A 21626-nucleotide genomic window follows, 5' to 3' on the forward strand; every position below is an offset into this window, starting at 1 on the left:
GGAAATGATCTGAACACCCAGATGGAACGGTTCCTCAACAGTCCAGCATCGATGTGATCGTTACAGCCTCACTTTGGGACAACATGCTCTTGCTTTTAGTGATATTAGGTAGATATTAATCAAAAGACAAAACTCTGTTCTGAAATTATCACAGGAGCCCTGAAAGTCAGCTTGACAAGTGACCCTATGAGGTTTTAGAGCCAAATATACCGACCCTCTGTAGAGATTTAAAGCTCATCAAGGCTTTTCTGCCTAGAAGACAAACACTCTAACAACAACTTTCAGACACAGACTAAGGTAATTATCTGCAAAACAAAAGAGATGTATACTGTATTTTCTGATGATATTACCCAAAGAAATCCCATATCAAGAGAGAAGACCTGATCCAAACCTCAAATCCTGTGTAACACCATATTTGACTCTAAAACGTATAGAAAACACATTATTTACATTAAAAAACCTGGAATCCAATTGACAAATACAACTCAGCCTAAAACTTGATATGTTCAAGTCTTTGTAAGAACATGTTCCAAAAGCTTTTTTTAATAAAAATGTTTCCTTCAACAGAGGTCATCAAGGACTGGCTTGTGAAGCCTCTGAGGGACCAGCATGTGAAACCAAAGGCCAAAGCCACATTCAAGTGTGAGCTCTTCAAAGACACTCCCAACTGGAAGTGGCTCAAAGGAGAAAACGAGCTCACTCCTTCGGACAAGATTGAGATTAACAAAGACGGGAAGGACATGACTCTCACCATCAATAACTGCCAGCCCGATGACGTGTCAGACTACACCATCGAGGTCGAGGACCGAAGATACACGGCCAAACTCACACTCGGAGGTAGGTTCAAAATCCACTACTAAGGCATTATCAGACTCAAGGTCAGAAATGGTTTCAATCTGAACTGATGTGGGTTCTTTTTCAGAGCGTGAGGCTGATATTCTAAAACCGCTGTCAAGCGTGGAGGTGGTTGAAAAGGAGGAAGCCAACTTTGAAACAGAAATATCTGAGGATGATGTGGTCGGCGAGTGGAAACTGAGAGGCCAGGTGTTGACAAGATCTCCGGTAGGTTTTAAATCTTTGTTTAGTTAAACTGGAATAAAGGGTTTGTTCTTATTTCGCAGATATAGTAGGTAGTGTATCAGCACAAATTTTCAGCAGAAAGTGATGTTTGTTTGGACTTTCAGACATGTGACATTAAAGCCGAAGGTGGAAAACGTTTCCTGACATTGAAAAACGTGCAGCTGGATCAGGCTGGTGAAGTTTCGTATCAAGCTCTGAACGCCGTCACCACCGCCATGCTCACAGTGAAAGGTACGAACCTGCCTCACACACTCCTGCTGTGGCCTGTCTGTCTGTCTGAAGCCTCTGCATCTGTTTGTCTTGTGGAATGGAAGCATTGCTGGAGAAGCACGGTAAGAAAAGTGTCAGCTGTGTGTTTGCTTTTGTGAATAACAGCAAAAAACTTTCACACTTCCTAGAAATCGAAATGGGTTTTGTTGACACGCTGAAGGACGTTTCTGTGCCTGAAAAGAAACAGGCTAAGTTTGAATGCACCATCACCAAGGAAGTGTCAAAGGTTATGTGGTTCAGGGGGGTGGAAATCATTACTCCAAGCCCAAAATATGAAATAATGGATGATGCAAAGAAACACATGCTGATTATAAACAGCTGTGAATTTGACGATGAGGCTCAGTACACGATTGAAGTGTTGGGCCAAAAATCAACCGCTCAGCTGACAGTAGAAGGTAAGTGTGACCCAGAATCGCCACGCTTCCTGTCCCTCTGCGTGCTCTTTTCATGTTTGTGGCTTTAAAGTGTTGAATGGCAACAAATGCTCCTGTATGTGTGAACTCACTTGCTGTATTCCAGGCATGAGGCTCAAATTTGTGCAGCCGCTTCAGGACCAAACAATCAAAGAAGGTAACACGGTGCGCTTTGATATCGAGTTGACTCATGAAAACGTGCCAGTGGTTTGGTACCGAAACGAAGTCAAACTCCACGTGAGCCGAACGGTGCTCATACACGTGGAAGGAAAGAAACACACTCTAGAAATGAGGACATTGAGTCTAGATGATACGTGTCAAATAAAGGCAGAGGCCAAAGGAGTTTACTCAACGGCCAAACTGACAGTCATAGGTAACAGCCTGCTCTCTTTTATGATCTTTTTCTTTTCTTTTAGACTTTAACTCTTTATCAGATATCAGCTGGAAGATCTTAAAAACATGTTACTAATTTTATTACTGGTGATGAATATGTCTGTTCCACTGGAAATAAAAACTAAACCAGTTCTAAAAATACAGATGGGTAAAGCTAGTAGGTGTAAGTTTAGTGCATCTCTGAGGTTAAAAGCATAAAACTGTGTGATGTGAACATTACACCTTTCCGTGCTACAGAGGGAGACGCCATCTTCATTGTAAAGCTGCAGGATTACACCGCCACTGAGAAAGACGAGGTGACACTGGACTGCGAACTGAGCAAAGATGTCCCTGTCGTTTGGCATCATGACGAGAAGGAAATCATTGCCTCTAAGATGGTCGTCATGAGGTCTGAGGGCACTCGCAGGTCTCTGGTCCTGAAGAAAGTGGTGCAAAGTGATCAAGGCAAATACGTATGTGACTGTGGAACAGACAAAACCTCGGCTAACATCAACATCGAAGGTAACTGTGACCGAAAAACAAGTTATTTTCTCCTGAAACGTGCATTGATTTCCAACAGATTAGCACTCTGATAATGAAAATGCTCTAATTTATCAAACAAAAGTATCAGACCTTATTATTACCAAATAATACTTGATTGCTGCTAAATTATACTGTCTTGCCTTTTTAAAAATGACTAATTTTATCACATTTACAGTACTAAAAAGTACTATTACCACTCTTACATTTCTTTCAAATAAATTATCAAATATATTTATATTACCAATTATTACTGCACTATTACCAGATTTTATTCCAATATGACCAAATATTACTGTATTTTTATCAAAGAGTTGATCTGTTTTGTCTGTAAATCAACTCTTGTCTGTAAATTTCTATACAAAGATGAATTGTAGAAATAGGAAGAACACGTAAACATCAGAGTAGAAATGTTCTGTTCCTAACTGTGTGAATTTCCAACACACCAGCACGTGATGTGAAGGTTGTGAGGCCGATTTATGGCGTGGAGCTGTTTGATGGAGAGACGGCTCGGTTTGAGGTGGAGATCTCTGAGGATGACGTGCACGGCCAGTGGAAGCTGAACGGAGAAGTCCTCAGCCCTTCGTCTGTAAGAGTCCCAGATGTTTGAGTTCTTTTTTCTCAGATGTTTTCTGGTTGTCATGAATGTGACGTGAGCCCAGCTTCCTGTTAAACACGGTTCTCATATGACAGGATGTGGACATCATTGAGGAGGGAGGCAAACACACGCTGATCCTGTACAACTGCAGAGTCCCCATGACTGGAGAGGTGGCATACTCTGCTGCCAACGCCAAGTGTTCTGCCAACCTGAAGGTCAAAGGTGAACCAAAGTCACATCACTTAATTCTCCTGATTCGTGCTCAAAAGCTTTTCAAAACATCTGACACTTAGAAGAACCAGACATTCGATTTTTATCCTGAAAATTAACTGAGAATCAGTTTATGACTAAAATCCATCCATCCATCCATCCATCCATCCATCCATCCATCCATCCATCCATCCATCCATCCATCTTCTTTACCAGCTGGAGGGAGCTGTTTTCTATCTTCAGCAAAGTTTATGACTGAAATGAACTGAAATAACTTTAACTTTCAGCTGTTCCATATTTAAAAACTAACCCTAATCAGGGAGTTATTGTTTTTCCTGAATTCCTGAAAATCAGTTTCTGGAAATACCTTCTCCAACACTGAACAAATTAAGAACGGGATCTGTTGAAGAATCACATGTCAGACAAAAAGAAAATACATTTTTATTTTTGAAAATATTTAGATTTTACTTTTAGCAGATTTAATGATTTAATAAAAGGGACAACAAATCATCAGTATCAAAATAAAGCTCTTGGATATTTTCCATCTACCTGGACGTCTTCAGTGTTTGGTTGATGTTTCCTACAGAGCTTCCTCTGAACTTCCTCACGCCGCTGAGTGACGTTCAGGTGTACGAGAAGGACGAGGCCAGGTTTGAGGTCGAGGTGTCGAGAACTCCCAAGAGTTTCCGCTGGCTGAAAGGCTCACAGGAGCTGACGAGCGACGACAAGTACGAGATGATACAGGAGGGAAAAATGTACGTTCTGGTGGTCCGATCGGCCGCCTACGACGACGAGGCCAAGTACATGTTTGAGGCTGAGGACAAGAGAACAACCGGCAAACTCATCATTCAAGGTTTTCTACCTAAAAAAAAGAGTTTAATTTGAAATTTAATGGGACTTTAACACAGATATACTTGTTCAGAATTTTCTTTGTCGTTATATTGTTTTTAGCCAATAATAAAGTTTGTTGTTGCAACAGCAATTTAAAAACAAATGAAACAACACAGAACAGACTTCAGCATTCTTCTGTCTGTTTGTCTCATAAAATATTAATATCTAAACCACATGATCAAAGATTTGTATCACAATATTATTAAATGTAAGAACAAAGGCAATCATATACAAACACCAGATAAAGGTTCAAGTTTGGAAGCATCTTAACATTTTCTGTTTGTCTTCTTCAAATGTTAATAAATCACAGATTTTATTAAATCTGACAGCTTCCAATTATAGAAATCTGAGGTTTGAGGAGTTTTGTTTCAGTCCCTGTATACATTTTGTTGTGCTGGGCTAAAATCACTGACAGTCTGGCTCATAAATGTGTTTTTTCCTGCGGCAGGAATTCGCCTGGAGTTTGTCAAACCCATTAAGGACGTGACGGTGAAGGAGCGGGAAACAGCAGAGTTCAGCGTTGAGCTGTCTCACGACAAGATCACAGTGGTTTGGTACAAAAACGACGTGCGTCTTCATCCCAGTAAAGTGGTTCACATGTCAGATCAGGGAAAGATCCACACCCTGGCCTTCAAAGAGGTCGCCATCGACGACACGTCCATGATCCGAGTGGAGGCCATGGACAAGAACATGACGGCCATGCTCACCGTCATCGGTCAGTCTCACTGCTTTGTCTTTTAGACGTTACTGTCATCTGGAGTTAAAATAAACCAGATTATCCTAATCCTGAGTCATATTAAACCAGATTATCCTAATCCTGAGTCAGATTAAACCAGATTATCCTAATCCAGAGTCAGATTAAACCAGATTATCCTAATCCAGAGTCAGATTAAACCAAATTATCCTAATCCTGAGTCAGATTAAACGGGTTAGGTAAATCCTGACCCGTCTCTAAATACCCCTCTAAGAGGCAGACAAACAGAACACAGATGTGAATGAATGAGTCAGATTTCACCAGGTTTATTTGAACACACATGAAACCTAAAGCTGCCTTGTTCCTGCAGAGGGCGACCTGTACTTCACCACCAAACTTCAGAACTACACTGCAGTGGAGAAGGATCCGGTGACTCTAGTCTGTGAACTGAGCAAAGCCGTGGCTGATGTGAAATGGTTTAAGGACGGGAAGGAGATCACTCCCTCTAAGAACATTGCTATCAGCACAGATGGAAAGAAGCGAATCCTGACAGTCCGGAAGGCCGAGAAGACCAACATTGGAGCCTACACCTGCGACTGTGGCTCAGACAAAACCACAGCAAACCTCAACATCGAAGGTAAAGATGATTTCTGAAACGTTCCCAACCTTTGATAGTTGGTAGCACTTTCAGATAAAATATTTACTTTGGTTGATTTTTTTTTCTTCTGAAAGACAATTGTTGAAGACAAACATGTCAGATTTTGCACCAGTCAGATATACCATTATGACCACTGACAAGTGAAACTACTGATTACCTGGTTACCATGGTGACGCTCAGGGAGTAAGATAAATCAGGCTGCAGGTAAACATTCAGTCCTTTAAGTTAAAGCAGAAAAAATGGTCAGCGAGAGGATTTGAGTGATTTTAACTGGTGTAAGAACTTACCAAAACAGCTCTAAGGAACAAGAACCAGAGACAGGGTCTTAAATGAAGCTTTAAGAAGTCATGTAAAGTGAAACATCATCAGCATAGAGAAGCACCAAACATCAGTTTGACTGGGTCGGGACCAGCCAGACAGAACAACTAATTTCTGCACTGTGCCACTGGATTTTCTTAACAATAATCCTGGTCTCCCTGCAGAGCGGGACATCAAAGTGGTTCGTCCTCTGTACAGCGTGGAGGTAACAGAGACAGAGACAGCCAAGTTTGAGACAGAGATCTCGGAGGAGGACGTCCATGGAAACTGGAAACTAAAGGGAGAAGCTCTGCACCAGTCTGCAGTGAGTCTCTGCTAAAAACTGGTTTTCTGTTTTTTGTTTGTTTGTCTTTAACATTTTAAACTGAAAACCACCTTTTCCCTGCAGGATGTTGAGATTAAAGAGGAAGGAACCAAACACATGCTGATCCTCTATAACGTCCGTATGGACATGGCTGGACTCGTTGACTTCTCAGCAGCCAATGCCAAATCCAACGCTCAGCTCAGGGTCAAAGGTGACATCATTTTCTGTTGTTTCTCATTCAAAGCTGTTTGTTTCCACAGAATTCTGCCTCTTTACCTGCTGATCCTCAGGAGCACACTTTCACTGAAAATATATGTAAAAAGTTATTTACACATGCAAACATTTAGCTAAGTTTTCAGCTTGTTATTAAAATAAAATGAACACTTAAAATAATTTATTCACCAACAGAAAGTGTGATTAGCTTGACTTATTCAACCTGTTTCAGATAAAATGTTGGAAAAAAGTGAGAAATGATCATCCTCAGCCAATCAGCTCTTCGAGTTATTTTCAGCTTCAGCCTTTATCTGGAGTGAAATCCTTTTGCTGCTTCAGACATGAGATGAACTGCAGAATAACTGTCATTTTTCTCCACTTCCTCAGCTCGCTCCATCACGATGATGCAACCCCTGAAGGACGTGACGGTGACTGCCGGAGAGACGGCAACCTTTGAGTGTGAGCTGTCATATGAAGGCATTGCAGTGGAGTGGTTCCTGGGAGGAGAGAAGATGGAGGCCAGTGACCGGGTCAGTACAAGATTAAAAGATTATAACTATTATTATTATTGACAGGTTTAATTCTGACAGTATCTCAGCCCTGCAATTCTCCAATACCTTAGATGGAGTCTCCCACTTTGACTGTGAGACTTCCAGATGTTCCTGTACTTAATTCCAGCTGCTTGGTTATGGTGTTCCATGTATGCTTTGTTTGCCTGCATCTTCCATCCTGCTGTTATGTGCTGGACTGTCTCAGGGACATCTTTACTCAGCCGCTATCTTGGGTCCTGCCTGGTATGATAGACCCCGGCCTCCATGATTAGTGTCTCTGTCTGTCCTTCAGTCCAGCCCTTTCTAGCCTCTGGTAGGATTTGTTGATATCATCCACTTCCTCAATCTGCCGATGGTACATGCCGTGCAGGGGCTTGTTGTTCCATGATGGTTCCTCTTTCTCCTCTTCCACATTATGTTTCTGCTGCCTGAGATGTTCTCTTAGCAGATCATCATTGGAGGCTTTCTTCCTGATGGACTCCAGGATCTTGGTTGTTTCATCCTGTATACTGGCACTGATGCTCACTAGTTCTCTGCCTCCCTCCTTTCTCTTAGTGTTCAGTCTCAGGGGGCTGGACTTTGGGTGAAACCCTCCGTGCATTGTGAGGAGCTTTTGTGTCTTGATGTCAGAGGCTTCTATCTCCTCCTTTGTCCGGGTTATTATACCAGCAGGGTATCTGATGACTGGCACCACATATGTGTTATGTTCTGTTATGTCTGGCTTGGACTTTGTTCTTACCGTTCAGCTGGCTCTTCAGGACCTGCCTTACTCGCTGTAGGTACTTGGTTGTGGCTGACTTTCTTGTGGCTTCATCCTGGTTGTCATTTTGTCTGTGGTATACCAAGGTACTTGTAGCTGTTCTGGACATCTGCAAAGTTGCCTTCAGGTAGTTCAGCCCCTTCAGCTGTGATCACCTTACCTCTCTTGGACAGTTCAGCTGCACTTATCAAGTCCGAATGACACACCAATGTCCTTGCTGTATATCCTGGTGAGGTGGATCAGTGAGTCGATGTCTCGCTTGATGTCATCCATGTAAAGGAGGTGGCTGATGATTGTTCCACTTTGGAACCAGCATCCATAGCCACTCTTTGCAATCATCTGGGTGAGGGTTCAGGCCCATACAGAACAGGAATGGGGACAGAGCATCACCTTGGTATATGCTGCATTTGATGCTGACTTGTGCAGTTGGCTTTGAATGGTCCTCTAGAGTTGTCCTCCACATTCCCACTGAGTTCTCAATGAAGACTCTTAGTGTCCTGTTGATGTTATACAGTTTAAAGCCCTCCAGTATCCATGTGTGAGGCATGGAGTCAGAGGCTTTCCTGTAGTCAGTCCAGGCACTGCACAGGTTGGTGGGTCTGGTCTTACAGTTCTGTGGACCAGCAGCTGGTGGTGCTTGGCTCCTCTGGTGTTGGTTCCATTCTGTGCCTCGCTCAGATACTGACCCATGAACCTGTTCATCTTAGCCGCTATGATGCCTGACAGGAGCTTCCATGTTGTACAGAGGCAGGTGATTGACGATAGTTGGAAACAATTGCCCCTTTCTGGGGGTCTTTCATGATCAATACTGTCTGGCTTTGGGTCAACCACTCAGGGTGGGTCTCTTTTATTAGCTGCTGGTTATCAGTACTGCTAGGCGTTCATGTCAGGCCCTTGTGCAGTCCAGCTCTTCATTCTTGAGGCTGTCTTGGATATCTGCCACTAATACTTTTTTAATAGAAAAAAAAAACCTGAACATCTTTGTTTATTTTATTCTTGTCCAAATATCTTTTTAATTCTCAAACTAAACAGCAGGAGTTCTGTTCTGTAGTTGAAGATGTTTCCTTTTCCCCCTGGGGAGCTTTTTCAATTCAAAACTGGAGAGTATGAAGCTCCAGGCTTTAAACTGCATGTTTTTAAAAACTTTTTTCGGATTTGCCATGTCCTAGATCACCAAGAATCTATTCTTAGCTAAGTTTTCTGCTTGTTATTCCAGCAAATCTATTCTGAATTTATAGAATAAAAAAAAGTTGTTTTTTTTATAAGGATGAACATACTTAATGCAAATCAAATGAGTTTCCAAAAAGTCAAAATTTATTTAAAAAACACAAACATATAAAATTTTAATTTTAAATGTCTTTTTACATAAAAACATTACAGCAAAACATTTAAAAATCAGATTTGTAGTCAGTTAATTTATTCATATGTTAAAATACATATTTATCCAGTATGTTAAAATGTTTATAACAAACTAAAATCCTGTTTTCTATCATTTTCTTTGTTTGTGCTAATGAAATAAATCATAAAACAATAAATGTGCAGTATTTTAGTATAAAATAATTTAAAATTTAATAAAAATAAGTTGAGTTCAGGTGCTGTCTGTAAAGAAAGCATTAAACAGATTGAACAGTAAATATGTTTCTGTCTCTGTAGGTGAAGACTCGGGTGGCAGGTAGGATTCACACCCTGACCGTCCGAGACGTGAAGCTGACGGAGGCCGGTGAGGTCAAACTGACCGCCAAAGACTTCCAGACTGCAGCTCAGCTTATCGTCAGAGGTATAGCACTCAAACATACGAGGAGCAGTGATCGCAGCAGCTGGTTGTGTACCAACGTGTGCATTTGTGTTCAGAGCCACCAGTGGAGTTTACAAAGCCTCTAGAGGACCAGACGGTGGAGGAGGAAGCCACCGCCATGCTGGAATGTGAAGTTTCCAGAGAGAATGCAGAGGTTCGCTGGTTCAGAGAAGGACAGGAAATCAGAAAGACCAAGAAGTATGACACAATCGCTGATGGACGCAAGAGGGCGCTCATCATCCACGACTGCTCTCCAGACGATGCCAAGATGTACACGTGTGATGCCAAAGAGTTCAAGACTTCATGCTTCCTGGAAGTTACACGTAAGCATGAATTTCTTTAACTGATCATGTTCAGTTACATCTTCAGCTGACCGTCAGAATAAAGAAACTTCAGTACACTGATGTTAGAACCGTTACTGTAAACAAAATAAATGACCTGTGGGATCATCTTTGTTCCACAGCTCCCTATGTGGAGTTTGCAAAGCCTCTGCAGGATGTTGAGGTCAGAGAAAAAGAATCTGCCAGGTTTGAATGTGAAGTGTCCCGCGAGTCTGCCAAGGTAAGGCGAGAAAACACTCAGCATTTCAAAACCAGTCAGTCAGTCCGTTAGAGACCAGTTAAATACAGTTAATCTCTGGTAAAGCGTAACTTCTCTGAGGTTTGTTTCACTCTGATGATGCTGTTGTTTTTTCAAGGTTCGGTGGTTCAAGGATGGCAGTGAGATCAGGAAAGGAAAGAAGTACGAGATCATTGCTAAAGAAGTAAAGAGAATCCTTATCATCCACAAGTCGGTGTTTGATGATGAGGCTGAATACGAATGTGATGCAAGAACCTCTAAGACCTCCGGCATGCTCACTGTCATTGGTGAGGAACATTATTCATTAGATCAAGCATTAGGTTTATTTTTACACAAAATAGGAGATCTTTCTTCACATTTTAATAAAACAGGACATAAATTTTTTTTAAAAATCGAACACTTCCATGTGAGGTTACTTTGCAGTTTGCAAGTTCTATCTAAATAAAACCATTGAGCACAGAGTAAAAATGTACACTAACCTGAAACCAAAACGCTGATGCTTGTGTCCTCAGAGGAAGCAGCTACGTTCACCAAGAACCTGTCCAACGTGGAAGGAACAGAAACAGACAGCGTGAAAATGATCTGTGAAGTCTCAAAGGCTAACGCTGAGGTCACCTGGTACCGAGGGGACGAGGAGCTGCCAGAGGGCGGCCGCTACGATCAGATCATGGATGGACGCAAGAGGATCTTGATTATCCAGGACCTGAGGATGGAAGATGCTGGGGAATACAACTGCAGACTAAGTCCCACAGTCCGGACGTCTGCCACACTTAAACTCAATGGTAAAGACACAAAGACAAGAGGTCATTAAACATTTGAAGGATTTTGACTCTTAATCTTACCTTGGTCTATCTCTTTTTCTTTCCAGAACTAGCAGCTGAGTTCATCTCCCGTCCTCAGAACCAGGAGGTGGTGGAGGGCGAGAAGGCAGAGTTTGCCTGCTCTGTCTCCAAAGATACCTATGAGGTGAAATGGTTCAGAGGTGACAAAGAAGTTGAGGATGGGGAGAAATACACCATCATCACTGAAGGAAAAAGAAGGGCTCTTATTGTGAAAAACTGTGACCTGAAAGATGAGGGCGGCTACGTAGCCCACATCGGCAGCGTTAAGGCCTCAGCTGATCTCTGTGTGATAGGTAGGAGGTTTTCCTTCTTCTTAGCAGCTTGTCTTAGAGTTAGAGTAAGTTCTTCAGGCTGGTGTTAATGGGTTTGTTTTTCACTACAGAAAAACTGAGGATCATTACTCCGATTAAAGACATGGTGGTGAAGGAAGGAAATGAGATTGTTTTCAACTGTGAGACCAACACAGAGGGAGCCAAGGCCAAGTGGCTGAAGAACGAGGAGACCATCTTTGAAACCAGCAAGTACATCATGGCTCAGAGAGATAATGTCTTCTCTCTGAGAATTAAGGATGCTCAGAAGGCCGATGAGGCCACCTACACCGTCTCTCTGAACAATCACAGAGGGGAACATGCCAAGTGCAGCGCCAGTGCAAAAGTCACAGGTAAATAAAGTGCATGTAGACCCTGCTGCCTTGTTGTTTTTGTATGGAACACTGATTCTGTACACCTCCTGTGACTCCACAGAGGAGAAGCTGAAATTCCTGGAACCTATTGAGGACATCGAGACTCAGGAGAAGAAGACCATTAGCTTCACTTGTAAGGTGAACCGGCCTGAGGTTACCGTACAGTGGATGAAGGCTGGCCAGGAAATTACGCTGAGCAAACGCATTGTGTACAGAGCTGACGGCCTCAAACACACCCTAACCATCAAGGACTGTGTCATGGACGACGAAGGCGAGTACACAGCTGTGGTTGGAGACGACAAGTGTGCTGCTGAGCTGATCATCAGCGAAGCGCCAACAGACTTCACGGCACAGCTCAAAGACCAGACCATCACTGAGTTTGAGGACGCAGAATTCACCTGTAAACTGAGCAAGGAGAAGGCTGCTGTCAAGTGGTACAGGAATGGACGAGAAATCAGACAAGGACCAAGGTACCCTTTTTAATTTTACCCCGGAAACTAATAATTTTACAGAGAAGCAGTAGAACATTCTCAGTAAAAATCAATCTGCTCCAAGATTAAAAAACACTACAATCTTGAAACCAAGCTGAAATACACCTATGAGCACCCACACAATTTGTTGTTTTTTCATTTAATTATTATTTCAGCCTGAGAACTTCAGTTAACAGCAGCTGAAACTGTAGAAGAAGCAGACTTCAACAAAGTTTTATGTGAATCATTTGTGTGGCGTTTTTACAGATATCACATGGAAAAGGAAGGCAAGATATGCAGACTGATCATCAAGGTATGCAGACCTGATGATGAATGTGAATACGCCTGCGGTGTTGACGAGAGGAGGACCAGAGCCAGACTCTTTGTTGAAGGTCAACTCCTCATTTCTACTTATTTTCAAAAAAGCTTAAAAGTACACATATCAAATATTCACAGTGGGTCTGTATTTCTGTTGTGCAGAGACTCCGGTGGAGATCATCCGACCACCACAAGACATGTTCGAACCTCCAGGCTCCGATGTGGTGTTTGAGGTGGAACTCAACAAGGACCGGGTGGAGGTGAAGTGGATGAGGAACAATATGATTATTGTTCAGGGAGACAAGTACCAGATGATCAGCGAGGGTAAAGTCCACAGGCTGCAGGTCTGTGAGATCAGACCTAGAGACCAGGGAGAGTACCGGATTGTAGCCAAAGACAAGGATGCCCGAGCCAAGTTGGAGCTGGCAGGTAAGTCATTTCTGCTGAAAGAGTTCATTCATTTTCTTTACCCGCTTCTCCTTTCTGGGTCTCTGTAGGTACTTTATATCTACCGTATTTCCTGCACTATAGGGCGCACTGTCAATGAATGGTCCATTTTCAAATTTTTTTGTCATATATAAGGCACACCTGACTGTAAGGCGCATCCTCCTGCACATACATTTTATTTTTTAAAACAATAAACGTAAATCCAACTTGTCCTCGCAGCTTTGTTCGTTGCGTCCTGGTATTGCATTATCAGCATGAATAACAGCCTCTCCTCCCCCTGATGTTCTCTGTGTTTAAACACGCCCTTTAAAATAAGAGACACCACAAATATAAAGTGCTCAAAGAATCCAGCTCACCATAACTCTGAATCAGTGGAGCCCTGAGCCTGTTTCTCAGTAACCAGACGGTCCCATCTAGGGCTTCCAGAGACTTTTGTTTTTCACTCATTTTGCTGCTTGTGGGTTTGTTTTTAGCAGTAATATATCACGTGACCTAGATAAGCGTTTTGACACGAATCAAGAGTGAGTCATGGACATTTGCCGTGGAGCGAATCCGGTCAGTTTTCAAAATAAATGTCGTTCAGACTCCAAAAATAAAAAAACATAAGTACTGTAAATTAATTATTCTTTCTGTGCGGCCTGGTACCAAATGACCCAGGGACCGGGGTTGGGAACTTCTGCTCTAGCGGAGCTGGTTCGCCTGAATCAGCGTTTATATGATCCCTCTATGAGAGATCACAAAGATAATCAAAGGTTCACAACTCACAGAAGGATACTGCACCAACGTACACATCAAGTATAAACGCCTCCACCGCGCGCTGTCATTACAACTTCTTACATATATAAGGCGCTCTGCATTATAAGGCGCACTGTCGTTTTTTGAGAAAATTGAAGGCTTTTCAGTGCGCCTTATTGACTGGAAAATAAAAATATATATAAAAAGGGATTTCAAGTTGTTTCAAACGATCCAGCCTTACCATCCAATTAAATCCTATTAAATTTCCCTCTGCAGCCATTCCAAAGATCAAAACCACTGACCAGAGTCTGGTGACCGATGCCGGGAAACCCTTTGTCATGATTGTTCCCTACGATGCCTATCCGCGGGCTGATGCCGAGTGGTTTTTTGAGGGACAAAGTCTTCCAGTTCAGAATGTCGACACTTCAGTCGACAAGACTGAGTATCGTCTGAAGAGCCCAAGCAAGGAAGACCAGGGCCGGTATCGAGTGGTAATCAAAAACAAGCATGGCGAGGGGGAGGCATTCATCAACCTGGATGTCATTGGTGAGTCTGAGGGTGAAAGGTAACTGGATCACCCCTAATTAGGTAGATGAAAGTGCTCAGTGTCATGTTTGGGATTTTCAGATGTGCCTGGACCCGTAAAGAACCTGAGGGTGGTTGACACTGCCGATGGTGAAGTCAGCTTAGCCTGGGAAGAGCCTGAATGCGACGGTGGCAGTAAGATTATTGCTTACATTGTGGAACGACGTGATGTAAAGCGCAAGACCTGGACTCTGGCAACAGACCGTGCTGATGCTCCGGAGTACTGTGTCAGTGGACTCCAGAAAGACTCCCTGTATCTGTTCAGAGTCTGTGCTCGGAACAGGGTCGGCAGTGGACCCACTGTTACCACTGAAGATGCCGTTCAGGCCAAGAACAAGTTTGGTAAGCAAACCCTTCCAGCCTAGTTTTACAAACCGTCTGCAAACTTTCAATGTAACCACACGACTCCTGTGTTTATTGTCAACCTTTAGATGTTCCAGATGCTCCAGAAAATGTTGCAGTAGGGGGGGTGAATAGATTTGGAGCTACAGTCACCTGGGAGCCTCCCAAATTTGATGGCGGCTCAGAAATCACTGCTTACGTGATTGAGCTTCGTGACAGAACGTCTGTGAAGTGGGAGGCAGCCCTGGTGTGTGGAGCCAGTGACCGCTCAGCCACCCTGAACGATGTGGTAGAGCACAAGGAGTACATCTTCAGGGTGCGAGCTGAGAACAAAGCTGGCATCGGCAGGCCTAGTGCCGCCACCAACCCCGTCAAGATCATGGATCCTATTGGTGAGTGAAAAAACAGCAGTTTAATTATTTCTACTTGGCTCATCATGAGCTTATTCATAAAATAAGTCAGTCTTCTAAGAAAGATTTACAAAAGAAGTGAACTTGTTCAATTCAGTAAGTTACAAATCGATTGTTTGACTCTTCAGTTTGAGTCAGTTCCTCATTCTGAGCAAGCATAGAGCAGTGGGCATCTGTTGGCAAGAAGTAAAACAAGACTGAGAAATCTTTTGTACTGCTCCTGCAGAAAGACCAAGCCCACCTCTGAACCTGAACTACAGTGACCAAATCCAAACAGCTGTCAGCCTGACCTGGGAAACACCTTCAAGCAACGGTGGGAGCATGATCACCGGTTACATCATTGAGAAATGTGATGAAGGTTCTGACAAGTGGCTGCGCTGCAACGCCAGACTGTGTCCGGACCTTTTTTACCGGGTACGCATTTCCTACACAGTCATGATGTCCTTCAGACTTCTGCTGATTTCCTTGTTTGTTTCCCAGATCATTTTCTAGCTGAGTGTTCACTGACTCTTGTCTGTGTCTTTTAACTCTTCTTCCTCAGGTTTCTGGACTGAAGCCTGGTCAGAAGTACCTTTACAGAGTTTGTGCTGAGAATGCTGCTGGTGTTTCAGATCCAGCTGAGCAGCTCGGACCTCTTCTTGCTGACGACCCACATGGTGAGAAAATCAATGGAATCACTGCTGACTAAAGTTTTATACACCAATTCTTCAGTGTTGTTTCAATAAATCTGTTTATTTGTCTTGAAATGTCAAGGATCTGGAAATCTTTTTGCTTTCTACAGTTGGTTCAACCTTTGACCTAAGTGGCTTCAGAAATGGTCTGGAGGTGATTGTCCCGCAGCCTCTCACCATCAGAGTCCCCATCACTGGATACCCAACTCCTACTGCTAAGTGGACATTCGGGGAGAAAGAGCTGACCGCTGCTGATGAGCGTGTTTCCATGGTGACAAAGCCCACGTACACAGAGATGACAATCTCGCCAAGTGTCCGTCCAGACAAAGGCGTGTACACCCTGCAGCTGGAGAACGACGTCTCATCCATCTCCGGAGACATCGAAGTCAATGTCATTGGTAGGAATAGTTTCTAAGCTGGAGCCAGAAAATTAGTCCAAACGGTTTTGGAAATCTGTTTTTCTAAAGCTCATCTGTTTTGTTTTTATTTTCCCAGCATGCCCCAGTGCCCCCAAAGACTTCAAGGTGGCTGAGGTGACGCGACGCCATGTCCACCTGATGTGGGAGCCTCCAGAGCACGATGGAGGAAGTCCAGTCACCCACTATCAGATTGAAAAGAGAGAAGTTTCTCGAAAGACCTGGGCCAAGGTAGATCTGGGATAACTTTTCTGAAACAATTAAAGGCTTTAGAAAAGTTCAATGTGAGCACCTGGCATTACTACAAAGTGTGAGAAATCTCCAGTTAGTCTGACTGTGTTAATACATTTGTTAGAAAATGCTGTGAGATGAAAGTAAATGTCTGGGGTTTCACTTGAAAAAAAATACAAAGATTCAACAGACTTCTTTCCAATTAGGTGAATGGTTCTAATGGAGTGGGCTACTGGGATGAGTTAGGCCTTTTGTTGTAATTCTCTCTGAACACTGTCCTCATATTAAATAGCGTCAAACTCCAAAACTCTACAGGATCTGTAAGTTTTTGTTGACTTTCTTGTGTCTGTGCTGGTGTTTTGTTTAGGTGGCTACTGGCATCATGGACCTGGAGCACACTGTAACGGATGTGATTGAGGGAAAAGAGTATCTGTTTAGCGTTATCGCCTGCAACAAGTGTGGACCAGGAGAACCAGCATACATCGATGAACCCGTCAACGTCTCCTCACCTGCCAGTGAGTGTTTATTAACCCCATCTGTAGAGTGGAGAAACATTTTAAATCAGTTCCCAAAATTAAGGTTTAATTTTTAAAAGTTTAAATTTTAACACAATTTTTTTTTGAAACATGTAAAGGGCTAGAATCTGATCTCTGTTTTAATGTATTTTAAAGCTGTTCCTGATCCTCCTGAGAACCTAAAGTGGCGTGATAAGAGTGCAAAGAGCATCTTCCTTTCCTGGGAACCTCCAAAGTATGATGGTGGAGCTCCAATCAAAGGCTATGTGGTGGACAAGTGTCAGCGTGGGACAGATAAGTGGGAGCCTTGCGGTGACCCCATCCCTGAACTCAAGTAAGACTGAAGTCTTTGTGTTCAGTTGTCATCACTCTTGTCTGTTTTATGGCTCAGGTGAAGGTGATAATTGTTTGTGTCACAGGTTCCAGGTGACCGGCCTGATTGAGGGCCAGTGGTACGCCTACAGAGTCCGAGCTTTTAACAAGTTGGGGGCCAGCAGACCCTGCAGGGCTACTGATGAAATCCAGGCTGTGGATGCAAGAGGTGGGCTGGTCTGAGTTCATCCTGACAGGATGTTACTGATGTAAAATAAAACTACCAGAAAGGTGGAGAAATTGATCGTAGAATGTGACTGTTTCTGTTATTCTAACAGAACCTCCTGAGATCCAGCTGGATGTGAAGTTGCTTGCTGGTCTGACAGCCAGAGCTGGGACCAAGATTGAGCTTCCTGCAGACGTCAAAGGACAACCTGATCCTCGGGTAAAATGGACCAAGGCTGACTTAGTCCTCAGACCTGATGAACGCATCACCATTGACACCCAACCAGGGCACTCCAAACTTTCCATAAGCAACACCACCAGAGGAGACACTGCCACTTACATCATTGAGGCTGTCAACCTGTGCGGCCGTGCCACCGCAACCGTCGATGTCAACATCCTTGGTACAAAATTGAATGCATCAAGTAATAAGTATCGAGCGCCACACAGCTTGTCTTACTCTGTTATACATTGTGTTGTGGTTTCAGAACCAAATGTAACTTGCATGCAGCCTTTGACCGGTCCTTGTGTTGTTTCCTTCTCTTCAGATAAACCGGGCCCTCCAGCTGCCTTTGACATCTCTGAGGTCACCAATGAGTCCTGCGTACTGGCCTGGAACCCTCCCAGGGATGATGGTGGCTCCCCCATCACCAACTACATTGTGGAGTGCCGTCAACTGGACAAAGAGGACTGGGTCAAATTATCAGCCACAGTAAAACACACCACCTTCAAGGCATGCAAGCTCATAGCTCTGAAGGAGTATGTCTTCAGGATCAGCGCTGAGAACCAGTATGGCATTGGTGTACCGACAGAGCACACGCCGATCATTGCAAAGTACTCCTTTGGTATGTTGTTCTACATGTCAGCCCATGGTTCAAAAGCCAACCAAACACTCTTTACAAATCATGGTACTCTCCATCACTTTCAGATCCTCCTGGTCCTCCAACCAGAGTCACTCCTTCTGACATCGCCAAGGATGCAGTGACCCTGACCTGGTTGGAGCCTGATGAGGATGGCGGCAGCCCCATTACCGGATACTGGATTGAGAAGTTTGATCCAGAGAGCGACAAATGGATTCGATGCAACAAGCTGCCTATAAAAGACACAACCTTTAGGTAAATAAACATAGCTGTCAGGTTTTTATAGCTGTGGTTTCTCACACTTATATTCTTTGCCTCCTTCAGAATAAAACAAATTGAATCCAGTTAACTTAAATTGCAACTCAAATTTTACATAATTCTTTTAAAATATATTCTAGTAATTTGTTGTGTCAGTAAAAATAAAAATCAGTTTGTGGCATTTTGTCTCTAAATTGCTTTTGGGGATTGTGTCTTTTCAAAATAAAAAACAATCAAACAGGAATTGTCTTTTGTTAGAATAATAAGACAGCCTCTGGTTAGATAAAACAGGAAGACATAAAACAAAATGTGCAATTACCTTTTTAGAAGTGTCACAATAAAGTCTGAGCAAAAAAGGCCAAGAGTTCAATATTACAACTGCATTAATGGCTGCAGTGAGGCTGAAGTATATCAATTTAAATTTCTGCAGAAATTAGAGGCATTTGCAAGTATTTAGAAGAAATATTGAATCTCTTGTCATTTTATTACAGTGTTTGTGGCTTAATGTTTTTCTCTTCACTGATACTATTTTTGAAAGTAATTTTCCTGCTTCTGGTAAGCACTTGGGTTTTCTTTGTAAAAACTTGGATGGTTTACTATCATGCTTTGTGTCTTTAATTTTTATAAACTTAATATCTTTACTGTAATTTCAGCAGCAAGTAATCCTTCCTTGTGTTTCCTGTTCTTGAATTTCAGTAGTTGACCAGTTTTACCTTATCCTGTTTTCTCTCTCTTTTAGATTTGAAGCCTGTTTTTCTTTTCATGGCTTATGGATATGCATTTACACGCCCCATAACAGAAACAATATTTTAATAGTAAATATTAATCAGATGATTTTTTATTACTGTATGCCCCTCTGGTTGCAGAGTAAAGGGACTCTCCACCAAGAAGAAGTACCGCTTCCGTGTTCTGGCTGAGAATCTGGCTGGACCTGGAAAACCAAGTGCAGAGACAGATCCTGTCCTCATCAAAGATCCCATTGGTATGTCACAAGTCCATCCGTACCATCCAGTCAAAAATTCAACTGAGAGTTGTATCAGGATCAGAATTTACCCAGGAACATTTATCATCACAGTAAGGTGTTGGGTAATCAGTGAATTCTATAATAACATGGAACTTTTTGTTAGATCCTCCATGGGCACCTGGTAAACCTGTTGTCAGGGATGTTGCCAAGACCTCAGCTGTGCTAGCATGGACACGTCCAGAGCATGATGGTGGGGCAAAGATTGAAGGCTACATCATCGAGTTCCAGAAGAGTGGCAGTGAAGAATGGATCCGGATTGCAGAGGATGTTCCTCAGACAGAGCACCAGCTGCAGGGTCTGATGGAGAAACAGGAGTACTCATTCAGGGTCAAAGCTGTCAACAAGGCCGGGGAGAGTGAACCCAGCGAGCCCAGCGACCCTGTGGTCTGCAAGGAGAGACTTTGTAAGTCTGGCATAAAACATTGTTTGGAAAAAAATAATTCCTTTCTGAACTAACAGTCTGGTTTTTATGTTCCAGACCCTCCATCTGCTCCACAGTGGCTGGAAGTGACCAATATCACCAAGATCAGTGCCGATCTCAAATGGCAGGCTCCTAGCAGTGACGGAGGCTCACCCATTACCAACTACGTGGTGGAGAAAAGGGATGTGAGGCGGAAGGCCTGGCAGGCCGTCGACACCACCATCAAGGAGCTGAAGTACACAGTGACTCCACTGAACGAAGGATCACTGTACGTGTTTCGTGTCGCTGCCGAGAACGCCGTTGGAATGGGTGAATTCTGCGAGCTGGAGGATGCAGTGCTCGCTAAGGACACGTTTAGTAAGTTCCCAGGAAGAAAGAACGTTTTATGTTGTCTTGACTCATTTTTTTTAAATTGAATGGTGATTCCTGTTCCCTAACTGATGTGTCACAATGATTCCAGTATTCCAGAAACTGTTAGTCTGCCAACATTTTTAAGACATAACCTTTACTTTCATCCAACTGAAGAACTTTACACAGGGTCACTCTTCTTCTTCATCAGTTATTACATGTAAATCATCGGATATCTTTTTAAAAAGTCACTGGAAATTTTCCTTCAGAAAAACAGAAAATTAGGAAAGTATATTATTTGTCCTTTTTTTTACAGCAACTCCTGGACCTCCTTATGCCCTGACAGTAGTGGAGGTCACCAAGAGACATGTGGAGCTGAAATGGGAACCCCCCAAGAGTGATGGTGGACGACCCATAACTAAGTAAGACAAATAAAACTGCTTTAAAACTGTACTGTTATGAGACCACACGGACAGTTATTGACTCTACTAACTGATGACTTTTTGCTTGGGGGAGAAAAGTTTATTACTTTTAGTACTTTAACAGAAGCCATATAAAAGCTTTGATTTCATTTTATAAAATTACACAACTATTAAACAAGACCAAAACCTTTTTCTTCACAGGTATGTGATTGAAAAGAAAGAAAAGGTTGGAACTCGTTGGCTGAAATGTTGCAAGACTCCGGACAAACAGACCCAGTTCAAGGTGACAGATGTTGATGAAGGATCAGAGGTCCAGTTCCAGGTCAGAGCTGAGAATGAGGCTGGAGTTGGAGATCCAAGTGAACCTACAGTGATTCTCACCATCGAGGATCCAACCAGTAAGAAACTACAGAGTTTATGAACAAATATACAGCATTTATTTCAGCATTATTAAATACAGATGTTCAAATCTATCCAGCTTGAATTCAGGTTGTGTTTTGGAACTTCCATCCTCCTCTCTCCAGGTCCTCCATCTCCTCCTCTGGAAGTGACCATTGTGGACGCCAGCAGAGAACACATCAACGTCACCTGGAAACTGCCAGCTAAAGATGGTGGCAGTCCAATAACTGGCTACCATGTTGAGGTGGCAGAGGCTCGCCCAGAACTGAAATGGCTCAGGGTCAACAGCAGGCCCATTAAAGAGCTGAAGTTCAAGATTGATGATGGAATCAAACCGGAAAAAAAGTATGTCATTAGGGTTCGTGCCATCAACTCCATTGGAGTCAGCGATCCCTCTGAGATTTCCGACAAGGTCTCCACCAAGGATCCCGACTGTAAGCACAGACTAAA

At 43.0% G+C, this 21626-nt stretch overlaps 2 protein-coding genes across 2 annotated transcripts in view; both read left to right on the plus strand.

The window, feature by feature from the left end:
* The window catches only part of LOC112451394 (titin), a gene marked incomplete at its 3' end in the record, with an annotated part of 470585 nt that overhangs the window by 149392 nt on the left and 299567 nt on the right, over nt 1–21626 (plus strand). The gene's annotated exons all lie outside the window — the stretch shown is intronic.
* Nucleotides 1–21626, plus strand: part of ttn.1 (titin, tandem duplicate 1) — a 144512-nt gene that overhangs the window by 44478 nt on the left and 78408 nt on the right. Inside the window, exons 69-111 of the mRNA XM_037975997.1 lie at nt 568–837; nt 923–1062; nt 1185–1311; nt 1479–1745; nt 1870–2136; nt 2394–2657; nt 3125–3264; nt 3369–3495; nt 4070–4336; nt 4823–5089; nt 5439–5705; nt 6209–6348; nt 6433–6559; nt 6949–7091; nt 9526–9649; nt 9724–9990; nt 10131–10228; nt 10365–10533; nt 10759–11028; nt 11115–11381; nt 11471–11749; nt 11832–12240; nt 12508–12632; nt 12721–12987; nt 14017–14286; nt 14368–14667; nt 14757–15059; nt 15304–15491; nt 15619–15733; nt 15859–16146; nt 16244–16395; nt 16763–16910; nt 17067–17244; nt 17330–17451; nt 17561–17848; nt 17993–18289; nt 18373–18559; nt 19429–19544; nt 19690–19989; nt 20065–20364; nt 20672–20777; nt 20979–21175; nt 21302–21610. Coding sequence (XP_037831925.1) covers nt 568–837; nt 923–1062; nt 1185–1311; nt 1479–1745; nt 1870–2136; nt 2394–2657; nt 3125–3264; nt 3369–3495; nt 4070–4336; nt 4823–5089; nt 5439–5705; nt 6209–6348; nt 6433–6559; nt 6949–7091; nt 9526–9649; nt 9724–9990; nt 10131–10228; nt 10365–10533; nt 10759–11028; nt 11115–11381; nt 11471–11749; nt 11832–12240; nt 12508–12632; nt 12721–12987; nt 14017–14286; nt 14368–14667; nt 14757–15059; nt 15304–15491; nt 15619–15733; nt 15859–16146; nt 16244–16395; nt 16763–16910; nt 17067–17244; nt 17330–17451; nt 17561–17848; nt 17993–18289; nt 18373–18559; nt 19429–19544; nt 19690–19989; nt 20065–20364; nt 20672–20777; nt 20979–21175; nt 21302–21610 — 9252 coding nt within the window. The remainder of the gene's footprint in view (nt 1–567; nt 838–922; nt 1063–1184; nt 1312–1478; nt 1746–1869; nt 2137–2393; nt 2658–3124; nt 3265–3368; nt 3496–4069; nt 4337–4822; nt 5090–5438; nt 5706–6208; nt 6349–6432; nt 6560–6948; nt 7092–9525; nt 9650–9723; nt 9991–10130; nt 10229–10364; nt 10534–10758; nt 11029–11114; nt 11382–11470; nt 11750–11831; nt 12241–12507; nt 12633–12720; nt 12988–14016; nt 14287–14367; nt 14668–14756; nt 15060–15303; nt 15492–15618; nt 15734–15858; nt 16147–16243; nt 16396–16762; nt 16911–17066; nt 17245–17329; nt 17452–17560; nt 17849–17992; nt 18290–18372; nt 18560–19428; nt 19545–19689; nt 19990–20064; nt 20365–20671; nt 20778–20978; nt 21176–21301; nt 21611–21626) is intronic.

Source organism: Kryptolebias marmoratus, linkage group LG6, assembly GCF_001649575.2.
Source record: "Kryptolebias marmoratus isolate JLee-2015 linkage group LG6, ASM164957v2, whole genome shotgun sequence".
In the NCBI taxonomy this organism is placed as follows: domain Eukaryota; kingdom Metazoa; phylum Chordata; class Actinopteri; order Cyprinodontiformes; family Rivulidae; genus Kryptolebias; species Kryptolebias marmoratus.